This window comes from Micromesistius poutassou (assembly GCF_964030765.1).
Source record: "Micromesistius poutassou genome assembly, chromosome: 8".
Lineage (NCBI taxonomy): Eukaryota > Metazoa > Chordata > Actinopteri > Gadiformes > Gadidae > Micromesistius > Micromesistius poutassou.
The window spans coordinates 19,479,352-19,501,744 of NC_140278.1; the positions used below are offsets into that span (position 1 = coordinate 19,479,352).

General features: G+C 49.2%; 2 protein-coding genes across 2 annotated transcripts; both read right to left on the reverse strand.

The window, feature by feature from the left end:
• Positions 1 to 204: 204 nt before the first annotated feature.
• Positions 205 to 12,928, reverse strand: stk40 (serine/threonine kinase 40). The gene is made up of 11 exons (XM_084471462.1): positions 12,759 to 12,928; positions 11,188 to 11,317; positions 9,936 to 10,021; positions 8,936 to 9,079; positions 7,955 to 8,179; positions 7,430 to 7,482; positions 7,012 to 7,127; positions 4,187 to 4,331; positions 3,546 to 3,665; positions 3,009 to 3,093; positions 205 to 2,868 (listed from the first exon to the last, which is right to left on the reverse strand). Exons 2-11 carry the CDS (start codon positions 11,306 to 11,308, stop codon positions 2,650 to 2,652), a joined length of 1,314 nt encoding a protein of 437 aa, XP_084327588.1. The 5' UTR covers positions 11,309 to 11,317; positions 12,759 to 12,928; the 3' UTR covers positions 205 to 2,649.
• A 2,263-nt stretch (positions 12,929 to 15,191) lies between these two features.
• On the reverse strand, positions 15,192 to 22,279 carry oscp1b (organic solute carrier partner 1b). The gene is made up of 10 exons (XM_084472317.1): positions 22,025 to 22,279; positions 20,080 to 20,234; positions 18,965 to 19,132; positions 18,456 to 18,536; positions 18,253 to 18,356; positions 17,894 to 18,022; positions 17,253 to 17,322; positions 16,424 to 16,563; positions 16,264 to 16,327; positions 15,192 to 16,053 (listed from the first exon to the last, which is right to left on the reverse strand). Exons 1-10 carry the CDS (start codon positions 22,134 to 22,136, stop codon positions 15,934 to 15,936), a joined length of 1,143 nt encoding a protein of 380 aa, XP_084328443.1. The 5' UTR covers positions 22,137 to 22,279; the 3' UTR covers positions 15,192 to 15,933.
• Between the last annotated feature and the right edge of the window lie 114 nt (positions 22,280 to 22,393).

Consider the following 22,393-nt stretch of genomic DNA (forward strand, 5'->3'; position numbering starts at 1 on the left):
GTCAGAATCACGGATATGTCGATCCTGAGACGAATAGGGACGTGTGTATACATTTTGGCACCTCTCTCCATCCCTTTTTTGAATGAGGAATTGAGGATATATATATATATATATATATGTTCTGAATGAGGATGGATAGAATAGATGTCTTACATATCCATACACATCTTACACAGCCAATAAAAACAATACATATTTTCATATCAAAGTTTATTGCTGACATGCATGAGAGATTTGATGATCTAAGTACAAAAATATGTCTTTTATACAATCGTGTTTTCTTCCATCTGTACAGTTACCCAGTTTATTGTGTTTCTCCATGCCAGAGTTCGACCAAAACAGCGAACTTAGAAACTAGGGGGGGGGGGGGGTGATGCGTGTTCAGACTTCACAATCACCACGCCTCCATGGAGGGAAGACCTTCGTTCCCAAGGTCACAAAAGGTTTGAATCCTTTCTAAATTCACACCGTTTGCCGTAGCCTTTCCAGATTACATGCAACAGTCACTTAGTTGTTTTTTTACAAAGACCTTGAAACTCACACTAATGCCATGCCTCAGATCCACAGCAAGTTGCGGTCTACCAACAAATGTGTAGAAAAAGAAATAATAAATGTGGGGTTGTGATACAATGTCAAACACTTACTGGGCAACAGTTGAATCCTTCCCAGCAGGGAACTCTCGAGTCTTCAGAGCTTTAGTAGTCGACCGGTGACTGACATTCCACCATAACTCAGTTAGCATTCAGGAGCTACAATGCTCACAAACTTTTGTTTCTACGCAACTACAATACTGCTCTATACCCACAAAATTCACATTGACAGGGGACAAAAAAAGGCTTTCATAACATGAGCATTTAGTGGATGTTCATGTGTGACTGACAGGCCTGTTTGGTCCAGACTTTAGGAAACAGCAGTACTGCTGACAGTGAGAGGTGACCTTATTATTTACATACTGGCCAGGAGAGATGACAGCACAACCATTCACCCCCACTAATAATAATAATAATGATAATAAGTGGATATTATTCGCTTGTTTTTCTGTAAAAAATATAACTATTTAAAGTCAGTCTCATTATTAGTGTAGCTTAAAATTCAACCACAGTGTGGCAACATGGCAAGAAAAAACATTTTGGTAGGGAAAAAAATTAAATTATAACAGCTGTAAGCAGAAATTGAAAAGACTGCAAAATAGAAAAATGTCTTTTTAAAGACTTACTCAAATCACTACTGGGCAAAAGCAGAAAAGATGGTAGGATCCAAATCTACAGGAGAAAGGGATTCTACAAGAAGTAATAAATAATTAAACTTCAAGGAGGAAAGTAGAGCAAGAAATGACATTTGGGAAACTTTGCATGCCATCGGTTTAGAGATCATAGAGGAGACACAGTCGCACTGTGACGCACAACACGCAGTCGCACTGTGACGCACAACACGCAGTCGCACTGTGAGCCACAACACGCAGTCGCACTGTGAGCCACAACACGCAGTCGCACTGTGAGCCACAACACGCAGTCGCACTGTGAGCCACAACACGCAGTCGCACTGTGAGCCACAACAGGCAGGGACACTGGGTACAAACGCTTCAGTAACGCAGAGAACACGATAAACACCTGCCAGCCAACATGTGAAGCTCGTCCGATGACTGCAGCTTGATTTGCTGCCACTCCCGGCTCTGATGACGGGAAACAAGGTGACTCCCAAAAGAAAACGGGGAAAAACTAATCTAAGACAAATGCTGTGATCTGTGATGGGAGGACCTGTGGTGGTTCACAGTGGGAGGCCTGACGTAGCCGAAGGGCTCCATCACCTCAGCTGACGTAGCCGAATGGACTCCATCACCTCAGCTGACGTAGCAGTCACACCGCCGTGGCCCCGCCCACAACGCCTGAAGCGGTGCGTTCTGAATGACGACCTCAGACTAAAGCGCCACGATCCCTTCCTTGGCTCGTGTGTCGTGTTCTTTTAAGACATGATTTTTGGCGATGTTTATATTTATATACTTAAAAAAAAAAGAAAGAAGTAAAAACCGTCTGTGCGTCTTCCTCAGTGGCGTGGAGGCGGAGCTTTGGCTGGAGGACAGAACCGCTCTGCCCCGCCCAGGGCGAGCTGCCTGGATGCGCAAACATGTTTCCATGGTAACCGCTGGCGTGAGGCGATGGGGACCCAGGGAAGCTAATGTGTGGCGTAGTTAAGGTCTTCAAAAGGGCAGTTAGAATGCTACTTATTCATAATACGGATGGGGGGGGGGGGGGGGGGGGGGGGTAAGGAGGAGCTTATTCTGGTTGCCAGGGCAACCCAGCCTCTGCAGGAGAACAGTGAGGCTGGCGTTCACAGAGAGGTAGATTGATTCAAAGCCTTAGTTAACAGGGAGGGGTCAGGGAGGACTGACAGACAGAGTACTAGAGGTAAGGAGGGACGTCTGTGATCATGTAATCCGACTTGAGGCAATATGATTGGACAGCTGGGGGTAGGGAGTAAAGGGTGAGGCCACTCGCTGCTACATCACATCCTGGAACGACGAGTCTTTCGGTGGTCGTCAGTCTTTTCACAAGGTTGTTTAGCCACGCCCACCGGTCGGCTCCAGTCCCGTGGCGGTGCCGCCCGGTGGCAGGGTGGAGGTGTGGTCGGGGAGGTGGGTGGTGGTGGGGGCTACTTCCGTAGGAAGCGCTGGGCGAGCAGGGCGGCGTCCAGGGGGCTGACCGGCTGGGCGTCCAGCCCCAGCCGCCGGACGGGAGGGGTGCTGCCGTAGTGCCTCTGGGCCAGGAAGCTCTTGGCCTCGTGCAGAGAGTGCTTCTCCTCTGCCAGCAGCAGCTGCTGCCGCATGTAGTTCTCAAACTCGTACTGCGACGCCTCCTCAGAGACCTTGGCCTGCAGGGGGCGATGTGGAGTCAGTGGTGTGGACACTGGGACACGTTAAACAGTGATGTGGACCGTGGCCTTAACTTAAGCTGAGGTTGTCCACAGCGTAGCAGACTTAAGTTAAGTAGCGGTAGGTGGCGTTATCTTACCTCCTGCAGGTGTTCAGGGGGGCTGACCTGGTCATCGATGTCCGGGACCACCTGGAGAGGGGCGCCCAGGGACGACACAGACTGCCTGGAAACACATGAAGAAACATCACCACCTGATAACATCATCACCATCATCCATACAAGGGGTGACGTATCCAGACCAGAGGAGCTAACCAATGACATCGGTGTATCTGATATAGGCAGGGCCAAAAGCGTTGCTGTTTTACCGATCGTATACGCCAAGTCTTATCTATTGGTTAGCTCCGCTGGTCTGGATACGTCACCCCTTGTATTCCTCTGATTGGTCGTAGTGTTATCCAAGTGCGTGCAGTGATATTTTCAAATGCACGCTTGGTTCCGCCCCTCGAGTTGGGCCGTTTTCAGTACTCGTTGCCAGACCCTACAGCTTTCTAGATGTGGGTCTGGATTTCCAGGCTACCTTCAGCTGGGAGTAAAAGACCAAACCACCGAGACCAGGAGGGTTAGTGAGTACTGAGCAGGAGGCTATGATGGAGCTGAGGGTTAGCGAGTACTGACCAGGAGGCTATGATGGAGCTGAGTGCCTCCAGAACCTCCGCAGCACTCAGCCTCTGCTGGGGGTCCAGAACCAGTAGCTTCCGGATCAGACCCACCGTGTTCTCAGAGACACGCCCGTCCCTGGGATAGACAGTGGGGAGAGGAGCACAGTCAGGGCATAGACAGTGTGGTGATGCTTGATGGATTAGTTTCAGCCCACTGGGCTGTGGTGCTGTCATGGGACCTCCAGGCCCTTTAACAAGCTGCTACTCTCCTACTCTATCTAAAGTGTAAAATGTTCATGCTTGTTCAAATGTTCATACAAATGTGGCATTTTATGAGCACTATGAGAGACGCGTGAGTGTGTGTGTGTGTATACTGTTTCAAAGTGTAATACTCGAGCAGTAGATATAGTACTAGTACTCACTCGGGGACAGAGTACTCTGCAGCAGTAGATATAGTACTAGTACTCAGTCGGGGATAGAGTACTCTGCAGCAGTAGATATAGTACTAGTACTCACTCGGGGATAGAGTACTCTGCAGCAGTAGGTATAGTACTAGTACTCAGTCGGGGATAGAGTACTCTGCAGCAGTAGATATAGTACTAGTACTCACTCGGGGATAGAGTACTCTGCAGCAGTAGGTATAGTACTAGTACTCACTCGGGGATAGAGTACTCTGCAGCCTTGATCTTCCTGAAGAGCTCCTGAGGGATGGAGTCGTAGAACGGGAACTGTCCGTACAGCATGGTGAAGAGGACCACCCCCAGGGCCCACATGTCGCTGGGCTTACCCCGGTACGGACGCCCTAGGAGAGAACACCACCATGAGACTCACCACCACCATGAGACAACACCACCATGAGACTCAACACCACCAGCAGGGTTAGAGACTCACCACCACCATGAGACAACACCACCATGAGACTCACCACCGGCAGGGTTAGAGACTCAACACCACCATGAGACAACACCACCATGAGACTCAACACCACCATGAGACAACACCACTATGAGACTCAACACCACCATGAGATTCAACACCACCATGAGACAACACCACCATGAGACTCAACACCACCATGAGACTCAACACCACCATGAGACAACACCACCATGAGACAACACCACCATGAGACTCAACACCACCATGAGACTCAACACCACCATGAGACAACACCACCATGAGACTCACCACCGGCAGGGTTAGAGACTCAACACCACCATGAGACTCAACACCACCATGAGACTGACCACCACCATGAGACAACACCACCACCATGAGACTCAACACCACCACCAGGGTTAGAGACTCAACACCACCATGAGACTCAACACCACCATGAGACTCAACACCACCACCAGGGTTAGAGACTCAACACCACCATGAGACAACACCACCATGAGACTCAACACCACCATGAGACTCAACACCACCATGAGACTCAACACCACCAGCAGGGTTAGAGACTCAACACCACCATGAGACAACACCACCATGAGACTCAACACCACCATGAGACTCAACACCGGCAGGGTTAGAGACTCAACACCACCATGAGACTCAACACCACCATGAGACTCAACACCACCATGAGACTGACCACCACCATGAGACAACACCACCACCATGAGACTCAACACCACCACCAGGGTTAGAGACTCAACACCACCATGAGACTCAACACCACCATGAGACTGACCACCACCATGAGACTCAACACCACCACCAGGGTTAGAGACTCAACACCACCATGAGACTCAACACCACCATGAGACTCAACACCACCACCAGGGTTAGAGACTCAACACCACCATGAGACTCAACACCACCATGAGACTCAACACCACCACCAGGGTTAGAGACTCAACACCACCATGAGACTCAACACCACCATGAGACTCAACACAACCATGAGACTCAACACCACCATGAGACTCAACACCACCTGGGTTAGGGTAAGAGACTCAACACCACCATGAGACTCAACACCACCATGAGACTCAACACCACCATGAGACTCACCACCACCAGCAGGGTTAGGGTTAGAGACAACACCACCATGAGACAACACCACCAGGGTTAGGGTAAGAGACTCAACACCACCATGAGACTCAACACCAGCAGGGTTAGAGACTCAACACCACCAGGGTTAGGGTAAGAGACTCAACACCACCATGAGACTCAACACCAGCAGGGTTAGAGACTCAACACCACCAGGGTTAGGGTAAGAGACTCAACACCACCATGAGACTAAACTAAGGCTGTGGTGACGCATTAAAGAGTTAGACCTGAGCTAGTCACAGGGCTATGTTGAAGCAGCAGAGAGATAGCGTGGCTAGCCCTGAGCTAGTCACAGGGCTATGTTGAAGCAGCCTAGAGTTAGCGTGGCTAGCCGTGAGCTAGTCACAGGGCTATGTTGAAGCAGCCTAGAGTTAGCGTGGCTAGCCGTGAGCTAGTCTTAAGACTGTGTTGAAGCAGCAGAGAGTTAGCGTGGCTAGCCCGGAGCTAGTCATACGGCTGTGGTTAGGCGGTGAGTCAGCTAGTGTAGGAAGGCCAGGGGGGCGTGGCCGGTGGGTCGTTATGGCTCCTTTAGAAGTTTCCATCTATGAGTCACACAATGAGTCAGGTTCACTGGGTTCACACTTGCTGTTCCACACGCGCCAGTCTTCATATCTTTGGGAAAAGATCTTTGTTCTGTGAATTTGTTGAAGCGTCTCCACCGCGCCCAGCGGGCCCAGAGCCTCACACATACTGGGAACAGAGCCTCACACTGGGAACAGAGCCTCATACTGGGAACAGAGCCTCATACTGGGAACAGAGCCTCATACTGGGAACAGAGCCTCCCACATACTGGGAACAGAGCCTCACACATACTGGGAACAGAGCTTCACACATACTGGGAACAGAGCCTCCCACTGGGAACAGAGCCTCACACATACTGGGAACAGAGCCTCATACATACTGGGAACAGAGCCTCATACATACTGGGAACAGAGCCTCACACATACTGGGAACAGAGCCTCACACATACTGGGGACAGAGCCTCACACATACTGGGGACAGAGCCTCACACATACTGGGGACAGAGCCTCACACATACTGGGGACAGAGCCTCACACATACTGGGAACAGAGCCTCACACATACTGGGAACAGAGCCTCACACATACTGGGAACAGAGCCTCACACTGGGAACAGAGCCTCATACTGGGAACAGAGCCTCATACTGGGAACAGAGCCTCATACTGGGAACAGAGCCTCACACATACTGGGGAACAATATATCTAGGGGAAGGGGAAGAATTGGGACAGGGTCTTAGTTACCCTAGTTGTTCCATACAGGGGTTAGGTTAGTGTCTTTGTTACCCTAGTTGTTCCATACAGGGGTTAGGTTAGTGTCTTAGTTACCCTAGTTGTTCCATACAGGGGTTAGGTTAGTGTTAGTCAGATAACATAGATCTGGTGTGTGAGTGACAGTGTGCCTCACCACTGAGAACGTCGGGGCTGATGTAGGCGGGACTTCCTCTCTGGTCCTTGAGCAAGTCGTCCTCGCTAACCAGGTGTTTCCCCAGACAGAAGTTAGTGATGGTGATCCGGTGGGTTCTGCAAACACACACACACACACAATTGGACCAATGGGATCACAGCTACTGTACCGGACCAATAGGATCACACCTACTGTACTGGACCAATAGGATAACACCTACTGGACCAATAGAGCGTAACAGTGACCGCCCCCTTTTTTAACACGGTTTAACGGTAACAGCAACTGTACCGGCCCAATAGTAATAAAACACTGGACCAATAGGATCACAGCCATATTAGTTAGTTGGCTATCCTTTAATATGGACCAGCTAGTTAGTTGGCTCTTCTTTAATATGGACCAGCTGGACCTCCAATCTCACCGTTTATTCAGCACCATGTTGCCCAGCTTCAGGTCTCGGTGGACAATGTTCTTCTGGAGAGAGACAGACAGACAGAGACACAGAGGACAGACAGACAGAGACACAGAGGACAGACAGACAGAGAGAGAGACAGACAGACATGGTTGGTCATACTAGCAGTGTTATCTTCATGCCCTGTGAGTCACTTGGAACAACATAGGGCACCACTCTGGAACACCTCATTAACAGCATGATGCTAAGGCCCTAACACAGGGCCAACAGGCTAGCATGATGCTAAGGCCCTAGCACAGGGCCAACAGGCTAGCATGATGCTAAGGCCCTAGCACAGGGCCAACAGGCTAGCATGATGCTAATTACCTAGCACAGGGCCAACAGGCTAGCATGATGCTAATGCCCTAGCACGCTATCAAACTACTATTTTGCCATTTTAACCGCTATGTGACCAAAAGGGATTCGCCCAGTACACTGGCATGCTTGTGTAGCGGTGGAGTCTGACGTCAGATAAGTTTAGTTCAGTTGTCTCACCTTGTGCAGGGCCTCCACCACGCGCACCACGTCATAGAAGATGACGATGGCTTCGCGCTCGCTCAGCCTCTTCTCCTTGATGACGTAATGCTGCAGGTTGATGAGGTCGGCCGTCTTGTCGCTGAAGTCGTGGGCACAGAGACAGTCCAGCACCAGGCAGATCCTCTTCTTCAGCTTACGCCCCCTGGTGGCCTCAGACTCCTCCAGGACCTCGTACGCCCGGTCCTGAGACAAGACAAGCAGTTCGACTCTGAGCCTGGAGAATCCTAAGGCCTTCTGGGAGCATGTGGGGGTTCCTGAGGAGGCCCGCAGCGTTCTTAAGAGAGTCACAGACCATAATAACCTGATACCTCAGCTATAAACCAGTCCACTGGAGTCACAGACCATAATAACCTGATACCTCAGCTATAAAGCAACCCACCAAAGTACATGGGTCAACGGCACTACTTTGGGAAGAAGAGCAGAAGGGATGAGGGGCCACTGAGAGGCTCCATGCTGAGGGGCCACTGAGAGGCTTGGCACGGTGCAGAGCTCACCTCTGACACTCAGCCAATAGGGTTAGAGTACCGGCATGGTGCATAGCTGATTAGTCACTGAGACAGTTATGATTTACTCAATACCTCTTCAAACTCCCTCAGACTCCAAAGAAAGGAATTAGCAGCAGTGTTATCCTATGAGGTAAGAGATCACTAGTTTAAACTAAAAGGGTGTATGTAATGAAAATAATGAAAAGTATTGGAATACTAAGACATAAACAATAAAACAGACGGGGAGAGTGAGACAGGGAGAGTCAGCCCCCTCTCCATCAGAGAGTGAGACGGGGAGAGTGAACCCGCTCTCCAGTCAGAGAGTGAGAGCGAGGGTGAGCCCACTCTCCAGTCAGAGGGTGAGAGTGATCTGCAGTCAGAGAGTGAGAGCGAGGGGAGCCCACTCTCCAGTCAGAGGGTGAGAGTGATCTCCGGTCAGAGGGTGAGAGGGTACCTGGAAGAGCCCGTGATGGTGAACCACCCCGTCCTGGCCGTGCAGCAGCGACAGCAGGGAGTACTCGGTGTGGAGCAGCATCTTGCCCTGCCTCTCCTCCTGGTTCTCCCCGGCCGGGTCGCTGCGCTCCTCCAGAGTCAGGATCTATGGGGCCAGGGGGCAACAGGTCAGAAGTCATGACCAGACACAACATCTAAAAGTAATCCTGATACCCATAATCTCTCCCTCAATTTGAGTCACACTTGTGTCGACCTGGCATCTTAAAGTATCATTCCATGAGATGATCTGATGTCATGATGACATGATCCGGATTCAGTTGAATTGAAGTGGAGGTGACTCAGTCCGAGTATTTAGGAAAGCGGAATACAAACAAAATAGAATTTGCGAAAATAAATGTTGAGATGGAGAGAAAGACACAGTAGTCAAAGCCCTCCAGGGCTTTTGACTACTCCTACTTCATGCCCCTTAACCACAAATGGTGGGGTTACAGGGTCTGTTCTGAGTGCAGGGACTGTGCTCAGCGCTGTGGTCAGGGGCATCAAACCAGCAGTAAAATTCATTAAGCTTATCTGGGAGCTGGGGGTCTACATCTTGAGCTGCCCGTTTCTTCTTGTACCCAGAGATCCTCTATAATCCCTGCCACACCTCTCTAGTATCTCTAGCTTTTACTCTATCTTCCAGACGGCTATGGCTTTGGCTCCGATCGATACCATCCCTCTTGGACGCCTGTGTCATGTTGAGCCGTGTTTATTGAAGGCGATAGAGGGAATGAGTGGAGGCCATCACTGAGCCAGGAGATGCAGGAATACAACACATTAAAAGCATGATCCTTCATAATCAGAAACAGTTCCTCGTCTCCAGAGCCACAGAGCCTTTAGGAGACAGGATCCTGGTTCTGTTCCTTCCTGTTCTGAGCTGTAGTAGTAGCTGAGCCCTCTCTGTATCTGCTGCCCGCTCCACAGCGGTGGAGCTGGAGGTCCTGACCACCAGGAGGCCTTACCTTCAGCTGGTAGAAGTCGTCCGTTCCGTCCTTGCGGGCGAGGCACTGCACAATGCTGGGCACTGGGGAGTTCCCCAGACGAGGACCTGAAGGAGACAGCAGGTCAACCAACGCACCTAGTGCCGGTCTGCCCCACTCCCCCCTCTCTAGATATAGACCTTATTGACTGGATGATGAGTGTGTCTCTCTCTAGATATAGACCTTATTGACTGGATGATGAGTGTGTCTCTCTAGATATAGACCTTATTGACTGGATGATGAGTGTGTCTCTCTCTAGATAAAGACCTTATTGACTGGATGATGAGTGTGTCTCCCTCTAGATATAGACCTTATTGACTGGATGATGAGTGTGTCTCTCTAGATATAGACCTTATTGACTGGATGATGAGTGTGTCTCTCTCTAGATATAGACCTTATTGACTGGGTGATGAGTGTGTCTCCCTCTAGATATAGACCTTATTGACTGGATGATGAGTGTGTCTCCCTCTAGATATAGACCTTATTGACTGGATGATGAGTGTGTGTCTCTCTAGATATAGACCTTATTGACTGGATGATGAGTGTGTCTCTCTCTAGATATAGACCTTATTGACTGGATGATGAGTGTGTCTCTCTCTAGATATAGACCTTATTGACTGGATGATGAGTGTGTCTCTCTCTAGATATAGACCTTATTGACTGGATGATGAGTGTGTCTCTCTCTAGATATAGACCTTATTGACTGGATGATGAGTGTGTCTCTCTAGATATAGACCTTATTGACTGGATGATGAGTGTGTCTCTCTCTAGATATAGACCTTATTGACTGGATGATGAGTGTGTCTCTCTCTAGATATAGACCTTATTGACTGGATGATGAGTGTGTCTCCCTCTAGATATAGACCTTATTGACTGGATGATGAGTGTGTCTCCCTCTAGATATAGACCTTATTGACTGGATGATGAGTGTGTCTCTCTCTAGATATAGACCTTATTGACTGGATGATGAGTGTGTCTCTCTCTAGATATAGACCTTATTGACTGGATGATGAGTGTGTCTCTCTCTAGATATAGACCTTATTGACTGGATGATGAGTGTGTCTCTCTCTAGATATAGACCTTATTGACTGGATGATGAGTGTGTCTCTCTCTAGATATAGACCTTATTGACTGGATGATGAGTGTGTCTCTCTCTAGATATAGACCTTATTGACTGGGTGATGCGTGTCTCTCTCTAGATAAAGGGAGGTCTTCTTTGTTGTGGAGTTCTTACCTAGCACGAAGGGCCCTGCCTTCTTGGCATTGCCACCGGCGATCCCAGAACACAGGAGTTTTCCCGCCCTGGCTGACGTCTCGCCGCCCCCCCGCTCCGATGACGACCGCCGCTTCGACATCCTGGAGCTCTGCAGGGGACCAATCAAATTAAGCCAAAGCATGATGTGACAGGAGCTGCTGGCCAATCACAGGGCACAGACAGGACAACGTGTACAGAGCAGTCAGAACACTTTCCAATGTCTGCCATGACTAACCCAAGTAACCCAGGTTCCTCCTGGTTAGCTAACCCTAGAGCGGCAAAGCGGTTCAGCGGCTCGACACAGCGGGGGATGCGGAGGAGTCCACGCAGGAAGCCAACGTCCAGAGTTTACCTGTAAGCATCCAGTCGCCCCCTAACATTCACCTGAACAAACTCACAGCACCTCGCCTTGAATAGGAGATTAGTAAATGACACAATAGTATGATTGGTGGAAGTGGTTAAATTCTATCTTCATGTACTGGGAAGCACACGGTGTACTGGGAACTAGGCCTGGGCGATATAGCTGAAAGACATATCACAATATAACTTGATCATAGTGATGGATATCAATAACTATTGATAATTTGAATGACCTAAAAATACTAGGAATTACCATGCTGGATTTAAACACTTCTGTTTAACACAATGTGACCTTCCACTGTTCATCATTGATAAATATTCCAATGTCGATACAACAATGAAAAACACTCAAATATTGTAAATAAGTATAGAACCGTGTTTGTGTAACAAACCCAGCTGCTAGATTTGGAGGTCCAGTCTCTTATAGATATATATTGAACATGTTTTATAATGATAAAAAGTCTATCACAATACGGTAAATTATTGTTTTATTGCCCAGGCCTACTGGGAACCACACAGTGTACTGGGACCCAGACCAAAGCTGGGTGGTGAGTCACACAGTGTACTGGGAACAACTCCGTGTACTGGGAACCAGACCACAGCTGGGTGGTGAACCACACAGTGTACTGGGAACCAGACCACAGCTGGGTGGTGAACCACACAGTGTACTGGGAACCAGACCAGGGCTGAGTGGTGAGCCACACAGTGTACTGGGAACCAGACACGGGCTGGGTAGGGAACTACAGTCTGTAGTTCAGTGGTTTGAGGTTCACTGGGAACCAGCCCTTATTGAGGCCTCTTTGTGCGGACATGGGACTTCCTACTGCGTATGTGTGTGTAGCAATGCTTCTGGTAGTGTGTGTTCATACACTGAAGTGTGGATAAATAACTTATTGTCTGTGCCCGGTCACACAAAGAGTAATCACCCACACACAATAAACATGAACCATTATACACTACTGGATAAGAAATAAACCCCACTAACAGACTACCATCAACACACACACACGTGTAATAAGCACCAAGGCCCAGAGACATGGAGGAATCAGAAACATGTATGAAGGCCAAGAGACATGGAGGAATCAGAAACATGTATGAAGGCCCAGAGACATGGTGGAGGAATCAGGCGCCGGGAGGAGGTGAAGCTGAATGCTAACGGCTAAGCTAGCAGCTAGCTCGTTGTTTCTTACCTCGAGAAGCGAACCACCGCTGAAGTGTCCGTCGTTCACAACCTGGACATGTCTTGAGTTGGTATATGGTTCTGTTTGGTTGGGGTTCCACCGGTGTTGTGTTTAACCCGTGTTATTATGTTTAACCCGTGTTATTGTGTCCCGTGTTAGCGGAGAGCCGATCGACCAGCCTGACACCGGAAGTGACGCACGGCGGATGATTGACAGCTGGGTTTGTTCCAGACGTTGTTCGGTTTCAGCCAATGGGGTCTAGCTTAGTGTTGGTCCCCCTCCCTCCAGTCGATGTCAATGATTGATTATTGATTTATTTTTATTTTAAGGTCAGGTTAGTCTAAATGACATTTCAACGAGCGACCGGACTAAGACAGAAGCATTAAAAAACACAGTTACAAACACTCGCGATACTACGTTAAAACTAACGAGAAGCTAACGGCTGAGGCCTGCGGGAAGGCGTGGCTGGGCGACCAGCCCTGCCTAGAAAGGTCCAGCCCCGCCCACAATACTATTTTAGCATACCTGTTCCGGTTGCGGTTGAAGGAATTGGGACACGGCCAATCATCATGGCCAGTCCATCATGTCTTGGAGTGTTGAATGTTAAAGCCTCGTTCACATGTACTGAGGAGTGAAATACGTTTTATTGCAGATAATTGTTGTTGTTATGAAGCTAAACTGTAGGTTTATTACGGTATATTTTACAGGTCCTGAAGTCTAAACTTAAGAGGATTCGTCTTCTTGATTCCTGCTCCAAGCTTAGTGGCTATGGAGACTGGCATTATTTATCCATGTTCAGTTTTCAGTCTTATATTGAGGAACCGTTAATTGTTCCCGTAAATTAATTTTCCGTTAAGTTGTGGTGTTATATTATTATTATTCATAATGTTTAGGAACCGTTCAATATTCCTAGTAGAGAATTAGCAACCGTTCAATGTTGCTTCTGCTGTGTTCAAAAAAGGCTTCTGATGATGTGTTCATTACATTTGTGGCGATCAAGGTAGCACAGCCTGGAGTCATACTATGCACACCTGCTCCACTGTTACTTAAACCAATAATGGAAGCCAATTAATAGGCAATTGATTGTCTGTGCTGATAGACAAGGTGCTATTCAAAATGAAGCATGGAACAGCAAGCTTAAACGGTTTAAAATGTTGCCCACAAAGCTCACGTCACATCACAATCGTGTGAGGTCCTTAATAGTGTATTTCAGCATGCTATCCTTTTGTATTTTATAGCACCATTGCAACACAGAGAGTGTCAGGATCCTGGGCATTTGTTTCAAACAAGGTGATGGAAATGTTGGACTTACTTGATATGCCTTGTGAAATGTACTATGCATTGATGTAGTATCAAGAAATGTAATTGTATTAAATATATTTAAATATCATTTAGTTGTCAATAACTTCTGGCTTTTTTTTATCAGAATGTTCCAGAACAAGCAGGCAGCGTGGACTGTGGTGTGTTCATGCTAATAGTAAGTGATAAAAAATAAGTGATCGGATTGTGCACCTTGGCAATACCTTCAATAGTCAATACCTTACCTTCAATAGTCAAAATGTCAGTGTCAACCACTCTATTTCAACCTAGACAAACCAGAAAGGGGGCTCAATGTTCAAAATACCAGAATTGTCCTTTAACTTACCCATGTTTGTCATTTGGCCGTTTTCTTGGAATACCCCTCTGGCCTTTGAGATGTTTTAGTTGTTTGTTTTTACATAAACACTTGTATGTGGCCTTTGACAGCTTTAAGACAGCTTTGTATGTATTCCTGTCCTTGTACTGCTGCTACAGCCAAAGGAATTGTCTTTCAGTTTAAATATTTGAGATAATATAAACAATAAGATATTCAAACTTTTGACAGCTTTCTTTAAAATAAACATAACACAGTACTTTTACTTTCAGTACTTGAGTAGTACATTTTAAAATAAACTACTTGCAATACTTAAGTACAAAACATTTTGAATACTTTAGTACTTCCACTTAAGTGGGGTGTTTAAAGAACATTTCTACTTCTACTCAAGTCACTTTTTTGATACAGTACTTGTACTTTTACTTAAGTCTGGGTCTCTACTTTATACATCTCTGGTTATGATACAGTCTATGGTTGATTGGTCGGTCGGTCGGTCAGTCAGTCGTCGTTCCCCCCCCCCCCCCCCCTTAAAAAAAACTATTTGGATCTACACGATTCACGTAAATGACCTATTTTGAGTTGAAAACAGCGAATTTCACTGAAAGGTGACTAGTTTGCAGGTATGAGACAAAAAATGACAGTGAGGAGACACCTGGTGGACCACTTCCGAGTTCATTAGCAATAAAGTAGCTCTAGAAATGAATATGAACCATGACACAATGTGAGGATCTATTTATTGCAGTAAGTTCATTACTCACCAGAATAATGACGTTATTACTTGCGAGTGGTTTGTATGATACAATTTGTCGACCTTCTTGTAAAAATATTAGCTTTGCCTTTATTAAGACCACATACACTACTAGGAAGGGCGCCCCCTAGTGAAATATATTTTATTACACATCAACAATGAGCTTCTGACCAATGAAGAAGTAACCATTATGTTAAAAAGTGGACAAATAGTTTTGTCTGTCATTGACAAAAAAAAAAGAATTCAGCACCCAATGTTACTGTTAGATACCTGGGACCACGAGAGGCGTATGTAAAACATATCAGGGTACGGGAGGTAGGTTACCCTGGGGTTGACCCCCTTTACTGAGGATAATGATCTTAATGTATTTAATTCTTCTGATGGGAGGATCAATCATTTGCATCACTATAGCAACCCCCCTTGGGTTCCACTGGCCAGGATAACCTTCCAGTGATAACATCCACACTCAAACTTATTATGGGATGTATCGTTCACCTTTGAAAAGGATATCACATCTTCACCGTCCTCAAGACCCAATGACAGCAGACGCGCTCTAAAGACAGCCGTGAGTCGACCCTGGACCCCACTGGTGGCCTCAGTGAAGACCCTCCCTCTGGGACCCCCTAGGGCCTCCCTCTGGGACCCTCTAGGGCCTCCCTCTGGGACCCTCTACAGCCTCCCTCTGGGACCCTCTCTCTGGGACCCTCTACAGCCTCCCTCTGGGACCCCCTAGGGCCTCCCTCTGGGACCCTCTACCCTACAGAAGCCCAGTCCCGACCCCGTCCTCAAGCGTCCACCCGGGGTCACATCATGTCCATCATGGCCAGCAGGTCGTCCCCCTTGCTGCAGGCGTTGGGGGCGGGGCTGCCCTGCTCAGAGAACTCCCCCATGATCCTGGAGAGAGCTGCGTCACTCTGCTGGTCCTGCAACAGGGAGGAGGGGGGAGGGGGTCACCTCCAGCTTATAGTCTACCTGTAGGGTTAGGGGGTCACCTCCAGTCTATAGTCTACCTGTAGGGTTAGGGGGTCACCTCCAGTCTATAGTCTACCTGTAGGGTTAGGGGGTCACCTCCAGTCTATAGTCTACCTGTAGGGTTAGGGGGTGTGGGGGTTAGGGTGAGGGTGAGGGGGTACCTTGGTTGCTTGTATGTTCAGCACTCCGTATGAAAGCTCGTCTGGTCGGGACATCAGAGCCTCCCTGGGAAGACGTTCATGTTATGAATCACATCAATCTTTAATAATAATTGACAAGAGCCAATCAGAGACCAAGAATAACAAAACATCTCAGTCTTACTCCTCTTCCTCGTCTGTGGCGAAGAGGTTGACCCTGAAGCCGCTGTCAGCATTTCCTGGTTTCTGGACCTCCAGCCCTCCCATGAGCCGAGCTAGCATGTTGAGCTCCTCTTTAGCTAGCGGGTTGGGGGTCGTGTTCACCTGGAACATAGCACAGCGCTACGCTAGTCTTTCACCTGGAACATAGCACAGCGCTAGGCTAGTTTTTCACCTGGAACATAGCACAGCGCTAGGCTAGTCTTTCACCTGGAACATAGCACAGCGCTAGGCTAGTCTTTCATCTGGAACATAGCACAGCGCTAGGCTAGTCTTTCACCTGGAACATAGCACAGCGCTAGGCTAGTCTTTCACCTGGAACATAGCACAGCACTAGGCTAGTCTTTCACCTGGAACATAGCACAGCGCTAGGCTAGTCTTTCACCTGGAACATAGCACAGCGCTAGGCTAGTCTTTCACCTGGAACATAGCACAGCGCTACGCTAGTCTTTCACCTGGAACATAGCACAGCGCTAGGCTAGTCTGTTATCCTGGAACATAGCACAGCGCTACGCTAGTCTTTCACCTGGAACATAGCACAGCGCTAGGCTAGTCTGTTATCCTGGAACATAGCACAGCGCTAGTCTTTCACCTGGAACATAGCACAGCGCTAGGCTAGTCTGTTATCCTGGAACATAGCACAGCACTAGGCTAGTCTGTTATCCTGTAACATAGCACAGCGCTAGGCTAATCTGTTGATGGTAGGGCTAAGCTCTATAGAGCTAGCATCCAGCTTGTTGCTAGCTCTGTGCGAGTGCTATAGCAGGGTTAGCATCTAGCTCAGCGTCACTGACCTTGGTGTTCTGAGCAGAGTTCTTAGAGGTTCCGGACATGTGGGTCTCCACCGGACGACTCACACTGTACCTAACACACACACACACACACACACACACACACACACACACACACACACACACACACACACACACACACACACACACACACACACACACACACACACACACACACACACACACACACACACACACACACACACACACACACAATTAATTTATTTGGAATGACCAATACCTAACACACACACACAGTTAATTCATTTATTTGGAATGACCAATACCTCTCTCACACACACACACACACACACACACACACACACACACACACACACACACACACACACACACACACACACACACACACACACACACACACACACAGTCTGAGTCCCCTTGTGTGTGTGTGTCATGGTTTGGGGTGTGGGAGGAGGTCCTACATGTCGGTGCCCATCTTGAGGGGTAAGAGGGTGTGAAGGGCTGATTGACCGACGCAGAACCAAAACAGGTTCACGACTGCGTCGAAGCGTCTGCGGGGTCATTGCGTTGCGTCGCCGTGGAACCATAGTCAGCCCTTAAGGGGGTGAGGGGGTGTCATGGTGCCCGTGTGGGGGTGGAGGAGGTGCAGCAGGAGGTCCTACATGTTGGTGCCCAGCTTGATGACGCGGTCTCCAAACATCTCCAGGGAGCCCTGTCGCAGAGCGCTAGTGTAGGTTCCTCCGCTGGGGAACTGGAACCGTCTCGACTCCTCCCCGTTACAGTGGAACATCCTGGACCAATCACAAAGCAGCTCAACGTCCGGGACCAATCACAAAGCAGCTCAACATCCTGAACCATTCACAAAGCAGCTGTGTGTGTGTGTGTGTGTGTGTGTGTGTGTGTGTGTGTGTGTGTGTGTGTGTGTGTGTGTGTGTGTGTGTGTGTGTGTGTGTGTGTGTGTGTGTGTGTGTGTGTGTGTGTGTGTGTGTGTGTGTGTGTGTGTGTGTGTGTGTGTGTGTACCTGATCAGACTAGGGACCTGCGTTCCATACGGTACCGGCCCGCTGGTCGGGAGGACGAAGCGACCGTTGGAGTTCTGGACCTTGTCCTTGAGGAAGATGGACACCTAAAGGGGAGCATGAGACAGAGATATACTATGTAAACATACATATATAGTCAATAAATCAATAAATAATATACTGTATCTATATATTCTATATATTACCCTGATGTGCATGTCTTGGAAGAAGATGAGCAGAGTTTGTCTGATAAGCTGGAACTCTCCGCTGGACAGAGGAGTGTAGATCTGGACAGAATGAGACAGGGACGCTGGTTCAGTACCTCTAGGAGTGGTTGGTAGGGTTAAGATAAGGTTAAGTACCTCTAGGAGTGGTTGGTAGGGTTAAGATAAGGTTAAGTACCTCTATGAGCTGGCGGTAGGTCGGTAGGGTTAAGTTAAGGTAGGGTTAAGTACCTCTATGAGCTGGCGGTAGGTCGGTAGGGTTAAGTTAAGGTTAAGTACCTCTATGAGCTGGCGGTAGGTCGGTAGGGTTAAGTTAAGGTAAGGTTAAGTACCTCTATGAGCTGGCGGCAGGTCGGTAGGGTTAAGTTAAGGTAAGGTTAAGTACCTCTATGAGCTGGCGGTAGGTCGGTAGGGTTAAGTTAAGGTAGGGTTAAGTACCTCTATGAGCTGGCGGTAGGTCGGTAGGGTTAAGTTAAGATAAGGTTAAGTACCTCTATGAGCTGGCGGTAGGTGTCGTCCACCTGGCTCAGGATGGGCGGGGCCTCCTTCACCAGGTCCTTGATGGCGTCCATGTGGTTAAAGGAGACCAGCAGCAGGTCTTTGGGCCGCGGGCACAGCAACACCTGGTACTTAAAGGCCATGGTCATCAGGTCGTACAGCTGGGGGAGAGGGGGGAGAGAGGGGGAGTTAGTGGTCATCAGGTCGTAGAGCTGGGGGAGGGTGGGGGAGAGGGGGGAGAAAGGCTTGTACCTTGTAGATGCTACCTGTATGCTAAATGCTATGTTTAGAGCTAGGCTAGGTACCTTGTCCATGCTACATGTATGCTAGGTGCTATGTTTAGAGCTAGGCTAGGTACCTTGTCCATGCTACCTGTATGCTAGGTCATATGGTTAAAGCTAGGCTAGGTACCTTGTCCATGCTACCTGTATGCTAGGTGACATGTTTAGAGCTAGGCTAGGTACCTTGTCCATGCTACCTGTATGCTAGGTGACATGTTTAGAGCTAGGCTAGGTACCTTGTCCATGCTACCTGTATGCTAGGTGACATGTTTAGAGCTAGGCTAGGTACCTTGTCCATGCTACCATGCTACCTGTATGCTAGGTGACATGTTTAGAGCTAGGCTAGATACCTTGTCCATGCTACCTGTATGCTAGGTGACATGTTTAGAGCTAGGCTAGGTACCTTGTCCATGCTACCTGTATGCTAGGTGACATGTTTAGAGCTAGGCTAGGTACCTTGTCCATGCTACCTGTATGCTAGGTGACATGTTTAGAGCTAGGCTAGATACCTTGTCCATGCTACCTGTATGCTAGGTGACATGTTTAGAGCTAGGCTAGGTACCTTGTCCATGCTACCTGTATGCTAGGTGACATGTTTAGAGCTAGGCTAGGTACCTTGTCCATGCTACCTGTATGCTAGGTGACATGTTTAGAGCTAGGCTAGGTACCTTGTCCATGCTACCTGTATGCTAGGTGACATGTTTAGAGCTAGGCTAGGTACCTTGTCCATGCTACCTGTATGCTAGGTGACATGTTTAGAGCTAGGCTAGGTACCTTGTCCATGCTACCTGTATGCTAGGTGACATGTTTAGAGCTAGGCTAGGTACCTTGTCCATGCTGGCCTGGTTGAGCCTCATGATGGAGGCGTGGGCCAGCCGGTCGAACACCGTGCGCAGGGCCTTCTTGGAGTACAGCTCCTGGGGCTTGAACAGCTCTTCCAGGAACTTCTTGTTGAACATGGTGGTGATGATGTCGTTCATCACTGCACAAGGAGACGGAGTTCAACACAGACAGACAGTGAGCCAGGGGTTACCCAGAAGCCCTTGCTACCGCAGTGGCTAGTAAGCAGCAGGCGTGCGTTCTAAGGCCGGCCCCCCAAGCCTCTGTCTCGTGGCCCTAGGAAGCAGCAGCCCTGGGCCCCCCCGGCCCGTGACACCACGCCCACTAAGGAGCCCGTGGCCCCTCTGGCCCCCAGGGCCCGTTACACTTCACCCACCATGGGGGCCTCCAGGGCCCGTTACACCTCACCCACCATGGGGGCCTCCAGGGCCGTTACACCTCACCCACCATGGGGGCCTCCAGGGCCCGTTACACTTCACCCACCATGGGGGCCTCCAGGGCCCGTTACACCTCACCCACCATGGGGGCCTCCAGGGCCCGTTACACCTCACCCACCATGGGGGCCTCCAGGGCCCGTTACACCTCACCCACCATGGGGGCCTCCAGGGCCCGTTACACTTCACCCACCATGGGGGCCTCCAGGGCCCGTTACACTTCACCCACCATGGGGGCCTCCAGGGCCCGTTACACTTCACCCACCATGGGGGCCTCCAGGGCCCGTTACACTTCACCCACCATGGGGGCCTCCAGGGCCCGTTACACCTCACCCACCATGGGGTCGTAGGCCTAACCCTAAAATCCAACTTTTTTTTTTTTTTTAATGGTACAAACCCCTTTAAACAGCAATGGAAACACTATTGTAAATATTGGGACCAGAGAAGAGGATCCCTCTGTCCAGGGACAGGGAGGCAGCAGGGGCCAATGAGCAGACATATGATGCTAGCATAACACATCTTTTGATTTAATGATTGGTAGGGCTGGGCACCCAATTCAGTCCAGCTAGAGCAGCTGACCAGCCGTACCGGGTCCCCAGCTAGAGCAGCTGACCAGCCGTACCGGGTCCCCAGCTAGAGCAGCTGACCAGCCGTACCGGGTCCCCAGCTAGAGTAGCCGTACCGGGTCCCCAGCTAGAGCAGCCGACCAGCCGTACCGGGTCCCTCTTCAAGATCAAGCAATCGGTAGCAGAAATCGGTCCCTGAGAGGCTCAGTGTGCAACATAATTTAGAGAGAGAGTTTAACATACATACAACAGTGGTTCCTAAGCCCATCCCTCCGTCCTCTCCCCCCCCCCCTCCTTCCTCCCTCCCGTCCCTCCTTCCTCCCTCCCGTCCTCCCCCCCGTCCCTCCTTCCCGTCCTCCCCCCCCCCCCATCTACCCGTCCGTCCATCCTTATGCATGCCAGCTGAACTGGTTCTAGGCCCAAAGCAGCAGCTGAGACTAGGGAGCCATAGAAGCCAAAGGTGCCATACTACCTCTCCTTCTGTCCTTCTCTATCCAGTCAGCTTGAGACGAGACTTTATAGTCAAAGGAGACAAACTGACGTCAGGTTGTCCTGGTAACCAGGGGATGGTTAACACATGAACTGGGATGGCTCCGTCGTTTATGGTTCATTCATTGTGAATCAAATCCAAGGTTACAATAACTGATTAATAATGCAACAGCAGCTTGTATATTGGTGCTCTGAACGAATTACGACAACAAGCCTTTAATGGACGATCATCCTGCAGGTGAATATTATACATCTTCAAGACAGGTGAACACATGAACTACATCACATGAGGACCGGGCACTGAGGAACAGTGAACACATGAACTGCGTCACATGAGGACCGGGTACTGAGGAACAGTGATCACGTGATGAGCGGGTACTGAAGAGCAGTGGTCACGTGATGACCGGGTACCGGGTACTGAAGAGATCACGTGGTGCCGGTACCTTTGCGGGCCTTGTCGGGCGGGATGCTCTGCGCGCGGAGCCGCTGGTCCAGGATGTAGAGCATCTCCCCGCCGAGCCCGAGGAAGAGCAGCGGGAGGGTCCGCGACGACATCTGACTAACCTAACCTTAACCTGGTTACCTACCGACACACGAACTAACCTAACCTTAACCTGGTTAACTACCGAAACACGGACCCTACTAACCTAACCTCAATACTCGGTGAGTAACGGTCGAACGGCTCAGTCGTCGGTCAGCGTTTTCTGGTTGCCAGGTCACGGATCCAACAGCCAATCAGATCCATGTATATAAATACACAAGGTAGACGGAGGGCGCCAACAGCCAATAAGATCTATGTATATACGAGGACG

Bases quoted from the DNA above. Each gene is read 5' to 3' on its own strand.
- stk40 (XM_084471462.1), bottom strand. From the start codon at position 11,308: ATGTCGAAGCGGCGGTCGTCATCGGAGCGGGGGGGCGGCGAGACGTCA. The intron at 8,180-8,935 runs GTACCCTCTCAC...GTCTTGTCTCAG, and splicing joins ACCATCACGGGCTCTTCCAG to GACCGGGCGTACGAGGTCCT. The intron at 7,128-7,429 runs GTGAGATTGGAG...GTGTGTTTGCAG, and splicing joins AACATGGTGCTGAATAAACG to AACCCACCGGATCACCATCA.
- oscp1b (XM_084472317.1), bottom strand. From the start codon at position 22,136: ATGTCGTCGCGGACCCTCCCGCTGCTCTTCCTCGGGCTCGGCGGGGAG. The intron at 17,323-17,893 runs GTAGGACCTCCT...TGTGTGTGTTAG, and splicing joins ATCAAGCTGGGCACCAACAT to GTACAGTGTGAGTCGTCCGG. The intron at 16,328-16,423 runs GTAAGACTGAGA...ACGTCTTCCCAG, and splicing joins GCCACAGACGAGGAAGAGGA to GGAGGCTCTGATGTCCCGAC.